The sequence below is a fragment of the Sander lucioperca genome, chromosome 2, assembly GCF_008315115.2.
Source record: "Sander lucioperca isolate FBNREF2018 chromosome 2, SLUC_FBN_1.2, whole genome shotgun sequence".
Taxonomy (NCBI): domain Eukaryota; kingdom Metazoa; phylum Chordata; class Actinopteri; order Perciformes; family Percidae; genus Sander; species Sander lucioperca.
Window position 1 is genome coordinate 37100423 of NC_050174.1, and position 16302 is coordinate 37116724.

At 43.4% G+C, this 16302-nt stretch overlaps 1 protein-coding gene across 3 annotated transcripts in view; it reads left to right on the forward strand.

Moving 5' to 3' along the window:
- Positions 1–16302, forward strand: part of ddr2l (discoidin domain receptor family, member 2, like) — a 38251-nt gene that overhangs the window by 7990 nt on the left and 13959 nt on the right. For 2 of the 3 annotated variants that reach the window (XM_031305973.2, XM_031305974.2), the window contains exons 2-10: positions 6267–6365; positions 6518–6620; positions 7028–7103; positions 8005–8157; positions 10928–11075; positions 12976–13081; positions 13321–13510; positions 14719–14965; positions 15063–15152. In XM_031305973.2, the coding sequence (XP_031161833.1) occupies positions 6305–6365; positions 6518–6620; positions 7028–7103; positions 8005–8157; positions 10928–11075; positions 12976–13081; positions 13321–13510; positions 14719–14965; positions 15063–15152 (1174 nt within the window). In that variant the 5' untranslated portion in view covers positions 6267–6304. Of the gene's footprint in view, positions 1–2990; positions 3131–6266; positions 6366–6517; positions 6621–7027; positions 7104–8004; positions 8158–10927; positions 11076–12975; positions 13082–13320; positions 13511–14718; positions 14966–15062; positions 15153–16302 lie in introns of all 3 variants that reach the window. The other variant, XM_035996823.1, reaches the window with a different exon arrangement.

Sequence of the window (16302 nt, forward strand, 5' to 3'; positions counted from 1 at the left end):
CCTGGCTCCGTCTGGCGCTTGGCGCCGTCCAAGACCATTGTGATTGGTTTAAAAGAAATGCCAATAAACCAGAGCAAGTTTTTCTCCCATCCCGGAATGCTGTGTGGACTAGCCAGACCCTCCTCCGCAGCGCTGTGGAGGAAGGTCTGGCAATGCGAGACTATTACGCATATCACTTTCTGGCATAAGTGCAAATTATACTTTGCACAGCTGTAAAGGTCTGCCAGACCTAAATCGATTATCAATATCCATGAGGGTATGCGTAGACCGTTCACATGCAGCCTAGAATTTATGACCAAAGTTGTGGTTGGCACAGACCCACAAACACTTACAAACAGGTCTCACAGGACTGATTTCAGGGGACTTGCTGGCTCTGGCTATCTCATAGTAAATCTAACAGTCACATCCATGAGAGGGACAGACTGCAGACAGACTCATCAGTTCAAATCGTCTTAATATCGACGTAAAAAGGTTAACTGAAATCGTGAACTGTACCCAAGCTTGACAATAAAGTCGCAGTTGAGAGGAGTAAATATTATATATATGCATTTATAGCTTTTCTATATCTGGCTAAAATGCATTTCAAACTACTTCCCGAGCATTAGACACAGATTGAAATGTGTCTCTAATGATTCTTTCGTTGCATTCACACTTTTTGGTATCAGATAACTATCTAACTACCTGACGCTGATTACGATTTCCGCTTCTAACGATCACAAATTCACAGTTCTAGGTGTTTTCACTGCTGATTTGTTTAACTGTGTTTTGAGTTCAATAATTCCAACGTCTGTCCAAAAGTTAAGCAGTCGAGCAGACCTACTTTGCAAATGATTCTAATAATTTGCATTCAGTCGGTTTGAACAATGATTAATGGTTAAAAAACATACTGTATGAGTTTTTATGTTAAATATGGATTCACCAGTCTATTTCTACTCCACTCTATTGTGTGTTCTGCTGTTCTGTTTTGCTCTCAGTGAACTCTGTCTCATTCACCCCTCAACCAGAGAGAGAGAGAGAGAGAGAGAGAGAGAGAGAGAGAGAGAGAGAGAGAGAGAGAGGAGAGAGAGAGAGAGGAGAGAGAGAGAGAGAGAGAGAGAGAGAGAGAGAGGAGGAGAGAGAGAGAGGAGAGAGGAGGAGAGAGAGAGAGAGAGAGAGAGAGAGAGAGAGAGAGAGAGAGAGAGAGAGAGAGAGAGAGAGAGAGAGAGAGAGAGATGTGGATTCCTGTGTGTTTGTGTGAGCGGGAGACAGACACCGATAGAGAAAGAGAGCGATCGAGAGAGCTCTGGGTTGCGTTGAATGTTAGGAATGTTGAGGTTTTTGGCTCCAGTTTGTTCTGACGGAGGGAGGAGGAGATAAAGCAGGAGGAAGGAGGAGGAGGAGGAGGAGGGACAGAATGAGAGGAAAAGGAGGACAGAGGGAGGGACGAGGGAGGAGATGAGGAGGGAGGAAGGGAGACAGAGAAGACAAAGAAGAGGAGGCGAAGATCGAGGAAAAGCAAAGCAGAGAAAATGATGCAACTACTGATTCATTTCACTGTCTATTTTCACTGTTTATGTGTACTGTTTTTTAGTTAAGTGATTATTCAGGTATAATATCCTTGAAAACAAGTTTTCACCCAAAAGTTATATTCAGGGTTAGCACTTCATTTGTGTTTTTGCGCAGAGATCTTTTTTTAAAAACGGTTAAATCCAAACGGCTTGTGTGGATGGGATTTTTTTTTTTTGAGAACGAAAGAGGATTATAAAAACCCCCTCTTTTCAAAAATACACATTAACCAGAGAGGTCGCAGATCAGAAAACATAAGACTCATTTTGTGATGGTTTGGAGAAGTACTGTATGAGGACTTGTACAAGCCACAGTTTACTGTAGGGATGTCCAGATCCGATCACGTGATCGGAAATCGGGCCCGATCACGTGGTTTCAGACTCGATCGGAATCGGACGTTACCTCCCGATCAGGACTCGGATATATATGTATATATATTCTCATTATTTTTTAACACATCTATAGTTATGCGGTGGCACAGAGTTAGACCCTTTTGACTCCACACAGAAACAGCAACGCGTGCGGCATGACATCACTTTGTTGCAGAGACGCTATTGGTTAAATGCCGGCAAAGTAGAACACGGAAGCAGCTTGAAGTGGAAAGAGCGAGTATGTCTGCGGTCTGGAGGTATTATAAAGTTGAATTATTATAGAAGTATCGGATCGGGACTCGGTATCAGTAGATACTCAAAATCAATTGACTCGGACTCGAGGGCAAAAAAACCTGATCGGGACATCCCTAGTTTACTGTAAAGCTTTTTGTTATAGAAACAGATTCTGGGTGTTTATATCTGGTGGGTCGTAATCTTAGACTGAACTGAGGAAAAAAAGTATTTTTCTTTCTCTTTCTTTGTGTCTCTGTCGTGATCACAGTTGCTGTCTGTCTCCCTCCATGTTTCCCTTTCTCTCTCTCTGTCTCTCTGTCTCTCCATGTTTTTTTTCTCTCTCTCTCTCATGTGCTCCCATTTTGCTGTAGAGATGAGCAACAGTGCAGGAATCTGAGCTGCAGCCAACACATTACATAAAGCTCTCTCTCTGTCCAATCCAGAAAAAGAAGGAAAAAAAACCGTGAACGTCTGCGTTCCCCTGCAGCTCGGCTGAAGTGAATGAACTCACTTCCTGAAGCCAGAACGGATGTCTGTGTCAGCAAGGAAAGATTGTTTTCAGTTTGAAGCAAGCTGTAATCAGGAAACTTGTTGTCTCCATAAAGTGTAAATTCAGTACCGTTCTGTCACCGTCTGATCCGTTTCATTTGTATGTTAGGCTGCCATGACTCAGTGACTATCTGGTCTTTAACTCCAGTCTCCATTCAAAAACTTCAAAATAACTTCCTCGAATCATCCAGACCGTATATCATCTGTTGGTCATATTATGACGTGATGAGAATCTCTCAGACCACATGAACAACTTTAAGTTGGAAGGTTTTTCTGGATTTTTTTATCCAGTGACCCCTGAAGAATAAACTGCCTGCCCCATCTTTAATAACAGCCCCGGAAAGTCTTGTCTTTGCTGACCTCCAGTGGTTTGACTCGTCACCTTGCTGCAGTGATGTACAGGTGTACTGCAGGACACTGTGACATCACTGGTGGGTAGTCAGAGGAGCAAAACACAGATTTGTTTAGCCTTCTGTTAAGTTACTCTTTAAGCTGTGTATGTCGCTCTTTGCTTTCCCCTTCCGTCCATTGTTCTCCTCTCAACCTTTTCTCCCCCTCCTTCTTCTCCTGCCTTCACTCTATCTCCCTCCTCCGCCTCCGCTCTTTGTGTTTTCTCTCCTCAGTCCTCAGCCTCACCCTGCTGTCTCTCTCCAGTCTGTGTTCAGGTCACTCTCTCTCCCGTCCAGCTGTTTCCTCCAGCGACTGAAAAACGTCCAGAATAAGAGAAGAACAGCGAGACGATGCTAATACTTTCAAATAATAAAGTATATTTGTCACTTTGAGAGAAGTTGTGTGTGTATGTATGTGTGTGTGTGTGTGTGTGTGTGTGTGTATATGTATGTATGTGTGTGTGTGTGTGTGTGTGTGTGTGTTTTTTCAGTGTTGCGTAACCTCTGTGAGTGGGCTGCTGTTTGTGTGTGTGTGTGTGTATAAACTGCTCCACTCCAACAGCAAAAACATTGTGAAATCACACACACACACACACACACACACATTCTGATCCTTGTTCATCCATCCTGCTGTAGTTGGTTGACAGTTGACCTCCTGCAGCAGAAACGTGTTTAAATAAGGATTTTGCCTGGAAGGAACAGCAGTTATTTGTCTTTATATAGGTTAGATTGGTTCATAAATACAAATAAAAAAAATGTGCGCACTTGAAAATGTGCAGTCTCCTCCTGTTTGACAAGGACAAAGACTGAAGCAGCCTCCACTTTGCCTGAGTGGATCTTATTGGATAATAACAAACTCAACAAGTCCTCCAAACCATACCACGATATCGGTTGTTTATTTCTGCCCCTCTGATAATACCCACAGGAGCGTGCCATAAATTAGCGGCCTGAGGGGTGGCAGGAAATAGAAACCACAGAAGCTTTTTCCATCCTCATATCGAAATGTAACGGTCGTTAATGTTGTTAAACAGTTGCAGTTTAGTTATGTGTGGGCCACAAAAATGCTAAGATAACTTAAAGTGCCCATATTATGAAAAAAACACATTTTTTCTGGGATTGTGGGTGTTATTTTGTGTCTCTGGTGCTTCCACACGGATACAAACTTGGGGGAAAAAAAATGCTGTTTTGAGTGAGATACTGGTTTCTGAATGTGTCCTGCCTTCAGTCTCCGGGTGAGCTGTTCAAAATCGGCAGGGCTTTTTACGTCACTAGCCGAAACGAGGTGGCTAACCGTAGCATGCTAGCTTGTTCTGAATGGCAGAATGGCTGAATCTACAAAAGAACTACTTACATGTCCCTATTCTGCAGGTATTCCACGCACAGTTGGAAGTGTGCCCTCGTTTAGAAGAAGTATCGCGGGTAATCCTGCCTTGTGCTAACTGAAGTTGTAGAAACAAACAGCTAGCTAGATGATGTGATCTTACCTAGCTACTGCGCATGTGTGACTGCCAACAAAGATGTTACAGCAGTGAGAGGTCTCACTCTGTAGCTAAAACAGAGACCTGAACACAGGGTGAAGAGAGGAGCTGCAGCAATGTGCAGTACAACAAAAATATGGTGTTTTTTGAAAATTAAACCATCTAAATCTATTCTGGTACAACCTCAAAATACAATTATGAACCTGAAAAAGAGCATAATATGGCCACTTTAAAGGTGCAATATGTAATACTGACAGCTAGTGTTTAAAATAGTTACTGCAGTACAAATTCAAAATACTGGAGTCGTCTCCACTGCCCAGGGCCAGCTCTAGCCCATTGGTTGCCCTAGGCGAGATTGAGTTTTGCCCCCCCCCTATGTAAAGGGAAACATAAATTACAATCCAAATATAAAAACATAATGGAATATTTAGCAGTAAGGCTCTCAGGCATTCTGTATTGCTTTCATCTATTTATTCTCCTGTAGATCGACTTTTCTAATTATATCTGAGTCAGCACACATGTAGCCTAGCATCATTTACTCCTCCCTCCTCTTTTGCATCTTTTGTTGAGGAAGTAACCTCCTTAAATGTTCATATGACAATTATTCACCTCAATGATATATGAATTAATTTTAATGAATTAATAAACCCCTGGACTGTAATATTTCAGATGTGTTTGAGCAAGATTTCTGCTCATGTTCAAAACTTTGTGCACTTTCAAAATGTATCTCATCTGTGCTCTCTGAGATTTGGAAGAGTCTTGATATTTTGAGAAAAATAAAGTGATAATAGGCTATTACAAGAATAAAGTCACTATATTTCAGAAAATAATCTACCTGCACCATAGTCTGCTGTGCATTACGTGATTGCTCTGCTGATACGGTAGATGTCAGACCTCCTGACAGACACAGAGCCCCATTTGAGACTCTGGTCTCTGAATGACACAAAGTTTAGAGAAGTGGCTGTACGCTGCTCTACATCGGAGGTGGGAAACCGAAACTACTGCAGAAATATACGGAGCACAAACGGGACACATCTGCCGCAGCATGCCCACAGCAGAGCGCGTCCATTATAAACCTGAAGCTGCACAGACCACGGAAGGCGCGCTGCAGCCGCTCCGTGGTCTGTGCCGCTGCTCGTGTCTATTTTTACAGCGAGAGTGGACACTAAGCGACGCACAGGTCTGCTTCAGAGCTCCGTGTGTTTGAGTCTGACCCATAGACTGGAAACGTCATGTCACGGGAACTTCAAACTAAATCATTAGTTTGAAGTATAAATTAAATGAACTGCAGGAACTCATTCCATTAATGTTTCTTCTAGTTGATGCATATTAAGTATAAACATTGTAAATGATGGATGATTTGAACGCAGCCTGAAACTTGTTTTCCTTTTGGTAAGTGGACATGGCATAATTCACTCTGAGGTGATAACTTTTTCCAACGGCCATCATTCTGTTTTCAGCTGTCTGGATCATTATCACAGATTGTTAATCACCTTTTTAAACAACTTCATTGTTTTACCAGCTCTAAACACAGTGACAGAGGGTACAAACAACCACAAACAATACTATACATTATAATTCATTATTAAATATCTCTCTCTCTCATTCTCTCTCTCTCTCTCTCTCTCTCTCTCTCTCTCTCTCTCTCTCTCTCTTTCTCTCTCTCTCTCTCTCTCTCTCTCTCTCTCTCTTTCTCTCAGAGATGTAGCGTGTGTGTTGGTGTGATCGGCGGACCATCATGCACCTCTTCTTGCTGCTGATCCTTCAAGCCACAGCAGCCTACGGACAGATCGACCCCGGTACGCGCGCGCACACACACACACACACACACACACACACACACACACACACACACACACACACACACAATTTGTGTTTTTAAATGTTTGGGTGTCATTGTGATTATCTTGTGTGTGTGTGTGTGTGTGTGTGTGTGTGTGTGTGTGTTCAGCACACTGTCGCTATGCCTTGGGCATGGAGGATGGACGGATCAAAGACGATGACATCACAGCATCCAGCCAATGGTACGAGACCACAGGACCTCAGTACGCCAGGTCAGTGTGACTTACAGAGTGATGTGATTGGTTCCTTCCGATTGGTAGACGACCGCTCTACCACCTGAGCCACAGCCGCCTGCATGTGACCCGATGTGTGCAGCTCCAAGTCAGACTTCTCAGTTTTGTGGTTGGGTCAACTATTAATTCTCTGTAATGTCAATTTCACCCCCGAAATGATCAAAGAATGAACTGTGGTCAACAGCTGTGAGGGCTCAGCTTTTGATCAACATTATCAAACGTTCCCAGGATGTGCAGATGCTCTGTGTTAACTGTATTAAGTGTGTGTGCGTGTGCGTGTGCATGTGCATGTGCATGTGCGTGTGCGTGCGCGCGCGTGTGTGTGTGTGTGTGTGTGTGTGTGTGTGTGTGTGTGTGTGTGTGTGTGTGTGTGTGTGTGTTTGCAGGTTGAATCGTGAGGAGGGAGACGGCGCCTGGTGTCCTGAGGGACAGCTGGAGCCTTCAGACAGTCAGTACCTGCAGGTTTGTGTCTGCTCAGTGCTTTAAAGAAAGAAATTTAAACATGTTCAATCATGTTCATGTGCCCATATGGGTTTGACAGTTACAGAGTGTCAGTGTCTGTGAGGATTCTCAGTTGTTTAGGTCAGAGGATATCGAGAAGTGCAAAGTAAAAAACTAAAGAGAGGCAGAAAAACCCACAGCAAGTCCAACTGCCTTTGACTAAGCACTTATAAATGTGCAAAACTGTATGTGATTTTCTGCCATTAGGGTTCTCTCAATCAAAAACAAAAAAATGCAGTTTGGTGACGTGGCATCATTGGAGTTGTATCCGCAGGGGACTCTCACTCTCTAAAACAAACAGACCACCTAATTTAAACCGGTAAAAACAAAGAATAAAGCAGTTTCACTTTAAAAATCTGTGTTTCTATGACGCTGATCGGTTTGCTCAGCTTGTCTCTCTGATAACTTAAGATCCAGACGTCCTTCATCCGGTTAAAATATGGCTTACAACTGGATAAAAAGTCAATTTATGACAGCTTCTGTCACAACACCACAATACTGACGCATGCACAAAGGGGATATTACCTCGCATTAAATGACAGATTTCTCTGGGTTTGAACACTGTTGGAAACATTTGCGATAATGTAACTGTACAACTCAACAAAATATATATAGGCCTACTAGTTTTAAGACATTTCTTAGGCGGCAATGTTACATATTATATCTTTGATAGGATTAAAGTATTATTTAACAAAGGTAAAACACAAAATATGATGTTTTCACAAAGTAAACTTGGTGAGTTTAAAGTTGTTGTGACGCCCAAAGATACTTCTGACATTAGATAAATTGTGTAAACAGTCAAACTATTATCTGTAGATCAACATGTGGGTTCTTGACAGAAACCTGTTGCTGTGTTGTTCAGGTGGACCTGGGCAGGCTGATTTTCCTGACGGTGGTCGGGACTCAGGGACGATACGCCAGGTACTCCGGGAACGAGTTCGCCCGAGCTTACCGCCTCAACTACAGCCGGGACGGCCTGCTGTGGAAGTCCTGGAGGAACCGGCTGGGGAACACGGTGCGTGGCACAAATGTTTCACAAAGCACTGTGGGTCGGGACTTGGCAGGGGGAGATAGGAAATAAAGTCAAAACATCAGTCAGGAAGAAGGAAAGAATAGGAGAAAATGTGGAGCGGAAACTTGTGACGGAGTGCTAGAAACAGAGCGATGGAGGGAAGAATAGGAGAAAGAGGAAGGGAGAGAAAAGATCTCTGAGCTGCTTTGGGCCATTCACGCTGGAATCACAGGAAATGACATTTAGCCACCAGCTTCCTGTTGGCCTTTAAGGTTCCTGACAGCTACAGCAACACAATCAGGACTCAATTTAAACAGCAGGTCATGTTTTTATCTGAGGCTGTCTGACTGAACACTTTCTTCCCTCATATTTTAAAAAGGGAACTTCCCCGAACCCCCACAGATTTCTGCTGTCAGACTCTGAAGAGCAGCGGGATTCACAGCCTGAAACGGAAACACACGGAAGTAGGATCATTGGCATCTCAATCCTTAAACACTCAGATCTTAAAGGGGTCGTTTGAATTTTTTGAAGGCCAGTCTAGTACCCACACTCTTTTACTACGAAACCACGCTGTAACACGTGCAGAATTTGGCTTGGCATTGTCTTGCTGAAATAAGCAGGGACGTCCCTGAAAAAGACGTTGCTTGGATGGCAGCACATGTTGCTCCAAAACCTGTACCTTTTGAGCATTAATGGTGCCTTCACAGATGTGCAAGTTACCCATGCCATGTGCACTAACACCCCCCATACCATCACAGATGCTGGTTTTTGAACTTTGCGCTGATAACAATCTGGATGGTCCTTTTCCTCTTTGGCGAAGTCATTAGGTTTCCATTAAAGTCAATGTGTGTATTTCCACTGACTGCGTAACGGCTGCGTTCCGACTCCGGCACAGCTCCGGCGGTCTGCAGCCCTCCGGAGCAGATACGCAGAGCTTCTATTTTTGCCGGACGCCGGAGAGCTCTGCAGCAATTCAGCACACAGCAGATAGTGCGGGACAGGAAGTCAAGCACAGAAACAAAATAAAAATCTGGTTAATTTTCAAAATAAAATACACTGTGCTCACAGCGGATCATATTTCCCTGCACTACACCTTGAAAACACAGCACAGAGTTGTTTCCCCTCTACTCCTCTGGATGGAAACAAAATGTTGTTGGTTTTGTGGTTCTATTCTACGTGAATTTGCGAGATCTAGCGGCTCCTCCTGACTTCAGCTGTCAGTCATGGCCGCAGCCGTGCCGCAACAAATCTGGACCTGTTGGGTATTGACGGACGGCGGAGCACGGAGCCGTTCCACAGCGGAGCCGGTCCACAGACGTTCCGCATCCAGTGGAAATCCGGGGTTATTCCTTTTTGTGTCAGTCCATCTCAGATGAGCTCAGGCCCAGAGAAGCCGGTGGCATTTCTGGGTGTTGTTGATATATGGCTTTCACTTTGCAGGGTAGAGTTTTAACTTGCACTTGTAGATGTAGCGACGAACTGTGTTAACTGACAATGGTTTTCCGAAGTGTTCCCACGTGGTAATATCCTTTACATAATGATGTCCGTATTTTAATGCAGTGCCGCCTGAGGGATCGAAGGTCACGGGCATTCATTGTTGGTTTTCTGCCTTGTCACTTACGTGCAGAGTTTTCTCCATGATCCTCTGGATCTTTTGATGATATTATGGACTGTAGATGATGAAATCCCTAAATTCTTTGCAATTGTACATTGAGAAACGTTCTTAAACTATTGGACTATTTGCTCATGCAGTTGTTCACTAAATGTTGTTTTGAAGGAGTACCGACACGGAAGCTACGCATGCTGATGAACACCTAAAAAAAGGATCCCTGAAAAAAATCAATATCAGTTTAAGTGTACGCTATATTAGAATGTTTTCACCCCTTTACCTTGCCGTCAAACAACCATGTTTAAGTTTACACGGGTCGAGCTGAAGGTGGTATCTATGCTCTTGTCAAAGCCGCTGGACTCCATTTTGTCTTACAGAACACGGAAGTTGCTGCTCTACCGCTGCCTCGATCTGTTAGTTTATTTGTGTAAATGTGTGACTTTGGCGTTTTAAAAGGGTTAGGAACTAACAAAACCAACAAACAAACTAGACAATCGTGGCAACGGTAGACCAGCAAGCCCTGTGTTCTGTGAGGTAAAATTATTGTTTTTGTCAATGGAGTCTGGTGGCTTTGAAGAGAGCATAGATGTCAGCTTCAGTTCCCCCCGCGTAATCAAGGTAAAGCAGTGAAATATTCTAAATATAGAGTACACTCTACACACTGATAGATAGATAGATAGATAGATTACGTAAAAAAAAAAATTGCTTAGCTTCCGTGTCACTACTCCTGCCTGCTTCTCCAAACTGGGGCCGTGCCGACCGTCATCTACTGTAATACACTGACTATGGACTATAGATACTGTAGTTACCTCATACCACACCGCTTCAAAAGATCTGAACTATCCGTTTATTAACAGAGCCATCAGGGTCACTTTTCCTGCTACTTCCATCAGGATGTAAATACAGCACATTTAAATGGAAAAATGCATGTTTGGATGATAGTGTAATCTCCTCTACCAAAGCGGCTCTAAACACAAAGCCCTGCTGATTACAGGGACGCATCTATCTGTATACCGTCTGTCTGCGTGCATATATATACTGAATGTACGTGGATGTTTTCATGCCGGTGGTAGATGTTGCTGTTTTTTGCAGTAAGGACCACACTGTAGAAACCCGTCCCGTCTTCAGGACGATTGATGTTTCACATGTGATATTTGTCTCCAGGTGATGCAGGGCAACAAAAACGCCTACACCTCTGTCATCAACGACCTGCACCCTCCGATCATCACCCGCTACGTCCGGCTGATCCCAGTCACCATACTGTCCACCACCGTCTGCATGAGAGTGGAGTTGTACGGCTGTCCGTGGGAGGGTAGGACACATAAACACACACACACACACAGTCACACTGTTAATGTGTGTTTGCTGACTGTGCTCTGCTGACATTTAAAGGTTGTTGATTCAGTGCATTTCTCAGAAATGTTTACCCCTCTTCAGACTCGAATAAACTCCGCTGAAACCTCCTCATTCAATAAAAGTTAAGAGGGATTGTTTGTGAGACCATTTTTAATCTGTTGTGCAATAAAACTGCAATTCACGCCAGCAACCTAGTACTGTTATAATATAGCACACAGTTTGTTCGCAAAAAAAAAACCTCACATCAAGCAAACACTGCAGAAATATTATCAACATTATTAATAAAAAAATAGGTATGAGCTCTTTGGGTGGCAGGTTAACACATTAAAGGGATGGTTTTTAAAGTGGGTTTGTATGAGCTACTTCTCCATCGTGTGTTCAGTGTTAGGGCTGCACGATATGAGGAAAATATGCGATAACGATGTTGAATATTGCTATAACGATATTACTTGCAATAAACAAAACTATTATTAAAGTGACCTCAGTTCTGCATTGCTGCTGCTTTCAGTATTCTGCTAAAATACAACAAATTGCTTGTTGAATTTAACCCTTGTGTTGTCTTCCATTTCGACCATGTACTTGTCGTCCTGAAAATCAACACTTTTTCTGACGTTTTTGTCACTTTTATCAACACTTTTGGCTCTTTTTATTGCCATTTAACGCTTCTTTTCACTACCATGTATAAACACCACTAACACCAACTTATTACCAGCTTTACATTTACTACATTTTTGGAATTCATGGTCAATAAACATCATTCATAGGAAATTATACCTAATTCTTGAGTTAAAAAAGCAGAAATTATGAATAATTTAGACTCATATTAAATGAAGGATAATTACAGAAGGGCATATGTCAATGTTCAGTCTGGTTTTTAAACTTTTTTTTTTTTTTTTTTTTTTTCAAATGCAAATTTTTTTTATAAAACACCCAAAAGTCAATGAAAGTAGAGATCCGAACTTTTGTTGTACTTGCAAAGCGTGATGTGTGCTATCATCCATGTTATTTTTGGGTAATTAAAATTAGGTAGTTAAAAGGAAACCCATTATTTCTGATATAGACATTTCGAAAAACGGGTCAAATTTGACCCGAAGACAACACAAGGGTTAAACCAAATAAATGGAACTCATTCCTAGTTTGGAGGAGCAGACAGGAGTACTGACACAGAAGCTAAGCAATGTCCTGCTGTGGACGGGGGAAGCAGCTTAATGTTATGGCTGGGAATCACCAGAGGCCCCATCATACGATATTATCAAGATACTTATGCCACAATATATTATTCCGATTTTAAACATAAGAAATATTCTGCAAAATATTGCATTTTATTACTCCTTTTCCATCTTCAAATTACGTCCCCAAAAGAAAACTTTGTCAACATCTTTTTTATCTACAGTAAAAAGGTACACTTCTTCATTTGGTTATCTCACTTCACTTTTATTGCTGCAAAATGGGATTGTCAAGCAGACAAACAGACCAACACTGTCATGAAAACCTGTCATAAATGTAATAACAATCATGAATTCTTGTACCAAAAAAGTTCTCATGTGCAATTTATATAATAAAAGATCAATATTTGGCGTCTGTGTATTGATACCGTATTGCCACGGAAAATCGTGATACTTTGCTGTATCGATTTTAGCTACTAATAAATATAATAAAAATGAATATCAGTTTATTTGAACACACTATATTTGGAATATTTTCAACGCTTTACCTTGCCGTCAAACAGCCCTTTACAAAGGGAAACTGAAGCTGTTATATCGCTCTGTTCGAAGCCACCAGACTTCTTTGACAAAAAAGTAGCGGAGGCATTTCTAATGTCTTGAACCTGTCCCCCCCCACCCCCCTTCCTGCAGACGGTCTGATCTCCTACAGCGCGCCAGAGGGTCAGCTCATGATGCCCCCTGGTTATCCCATCGCCAGCCTCAACGACTCCACGTATGATGGAGTACATGAGAAGAGGCGAGTCACACACACTCATCACGCTCGTGTCTAGATGGTAACCCTAGATTTGCGAAAACTCTCGCGAGACTCCCTGCCCGACAAACATATCCTAACCACAACCATTCGAGGTCAACACCTACACCGTCTCGCGAGAGTTTTCCCAAATCTTGGATTACCATCTGGACACGACCACTCATCACACATCGCTGCTTCCTGTCTCCATGCGCTCTGTGACTGACAGCTGTCTCGTCCAATAGGAGGCTGTTTGGCGGGCTGGGCCAGCTGACGGACGGTGTGATCGGCCTGGATGACTTCCTTGTGACGCGTCAGAACCACGTGTGGCCGGGCTACAACTACCTTGGCTGGAGGAACGACTCGCTGGGAAGTCAGGGATACGTGGAGATGGAGTTTGTCTTCGACCGGCAGAGGAACTTCACCTCCATGAAGGTTTTCAGATCTTACTTTACATCCTCTCAGCAGCTCACCAGCCACATTTATAAACATGCTTCACAGCAGCACTGCACAGACCGATCCAGTGAAACACTAAAGGTCACACAAACCTTTTCTATTCATGTTTTCTTTGTGTGTTTCTTCTGGTGTGTCTTATGTGTATCTTAGGGATGCACCGAATCCAGATTTTTGGGGTTCGGCCGAATACCGAATCCACTGGTTAAGATTCTGCTGAATCCGAAACCGAATACCGAATCCTACACCCATCCTCAGTCCATTAACACAGTAAACACATTAATGAAGTAAACAACATCCACAGCCTCTAAAATAGTTAAATGTAACAGCTTAATGTTGAATTCACATGCTCTTTTCACATCGTAGGAAAGCACATCGCTATCGCCAGGTGATGATGAAGGCATGTTGGGTAGGTGAAAAAAGAAAGCTAACGTTAGCTAACGAGCAGCAGCCGGCCGTTCGGTCGCGCCGCTCCCACTGTAGGGAGACTCATTTACCGAGAGCGGCACTGTCTGGTTAACACAAGTTTTTAGCTATGACTGTCCTTCCTTTGCTGTACCTGAAGTTGCTGCATTTTGGCTGCTGTCTGCAGATTCCTTCATGCACAACTCGTATTCTTTTGGATGTTTCATACGCAAATGTTTTAACAGCGGTGATGTTGTGTATAGTTTAGGGTCCTTGCTACCATGAGACAAATCGGCATTGTAAATTGAACATGTAGCTGGACTTGAATGGCCTTCTTTTGACTGAAAGTACTGCCAAACTACACTTTTTCTGCTCACGAGTTCCATTTTCACTTTCTCACAGCCTGCTGCATTGAACGCTCCACCTATGTAAACACCTTCCCGTAATCAACGGCGGCATCATTACGTCGACCAGCGTAGCGTGCGTAGTGCAAGCGTAGGGTTCGGTGGAAAAAAATTCTAAGGTTCAGCAGAAACCGAACCCCGTCAAAAAGCCCAATATTCGGCCGAATCCGAAGCCGAATCCTGGATCCTGTGCATCCCTATTGTATCTAGATTGAAAAGAAGGCCGGCTTTCATTTCTCTATAAGAGAAATTTTGGAAGTCGTCCTATAAACCACTACAGAAAAACAGTTTTTGATTGTTTCAAAAGAAAAACTTTTAATTTATCCATTATGTTTCATTATTCTGTCGTCAATCTTAAAACATGATCTCTTCTCCGTCCAGGTTCACAGTAACAACATGTTCCACCGTGGTGTGAAGATCTTCTCCAACGTTTCCTGTTGGTTCAAGCCCCGCCTCATAGCCGGCTGGGAGGTGGAGCCTGTGGCGTTCAAGACGGTGCTGGACGACAGGAACCCGAGCGCCCGCTACGTCACCGTGCCGCTGAACCGCCGCGCCGGCAAATCCCTCCGCTGCCGCTTCTTCTTCGCCGACGTCTGGATGATGTTCAGCGAGATCTCCTTTCAGTCAGGTAACACACACACACACACACACACACACACACACACACAGATAAACATTTCTTTCAAACAGATAAATAAAATGACTTCCCTATATTTGTCCCTCAGAGGATACCGTACTCCCAACCCTGATGACCCTGGGGTCGACCTCCCCTTCAGTCAAGAAGGAGAGCACCATGCCAACCACACTTATGACAGGTATGACCTTTGACCTTAACCTTTTTATTTCACATGACTATCCGATAGACTGAATCAGCATGACGTCACGCTAACACAAAAAACACTTCGGGGTAGACAAGTGGCAGTTAATTTCAATTGCAGAGAAATGTGAAATTGGGCAAACTTGTTGTCATTTTCAGCCGTAACTGTAACATTTAAAGATATAAAGTTAAACACGGAGGTCTGACCTGTCTGACGTTTCTGCTGAGCTTATTTTCTGTACTGTGTGGCTTCGCTAGCATCTTTGATAAACCAAATCTAGCGTTACCAACAGCAACATCTCACCGCCGGTCGGTGACTGCTAGTTTGTGTGGTGTCATTTTCTTTGGTCTGTGGCCCAACAGGTAAATTAGCTCTCCAAGCTAACGTTAGTGAAAGTGTTGACATATGAAATAGAGGATGGATACCTGAACCGAGCCCATCGGGAGCCGTCGGGCCGGGTTCAGACAGATATTTAGAAATGATGTTCGGGTTCGGGTCGGGCTCGGTCACATCAGCGCGATAAGGCATTGAACATTTGAAATTTAAAAAAAGCTTATTATGTAGGTGCACGCCTGTGTTAACATGCGCTTGTTGCTCCGTGTGCGCTGATGCGCTCATCTGTTGACATTTCCGAATGCCTTCCTACATTAGTATGAGAAAAAAACGAGATTTTGTGTCGAGCTCGGACATAAATATCTTAATGCCTGTCGGGCTCGGGCCGGGTTCGGGTTCGGGGTGCTCTGTTGGACTCGGGCTCTGCCGGGCTCGGACAGAAAAATGCGGCCCGATCCGCACTCTAACCCTACAGTCACATTAGCTACAAGAGACAGAGACAAAGCGACAGGCTACCATTCATTTTCAATGGGGGTGGCCGTTTGCCAGCGACAAGCGACGAGCTTGCCGCTGCCACGAGCAAGGCGGGGCTAAAATAGACAAGAAGTCCATTTTATACAAATGCTGAGCGATGCGACAAAGCGACTGCCAATCGGAGTGAAGGCAGCGTGAGGGCAGCGTGACGTATGTCAGTGGCTCGAGTCGAAGAAAATAATTCAAGATGGCGGAAAACGCTTCAGGACATCGTATTTATGTATATATCTGATATGTTTGGCATTTTATCTCATATATTTTGTTACTTTTATCAAGAAAT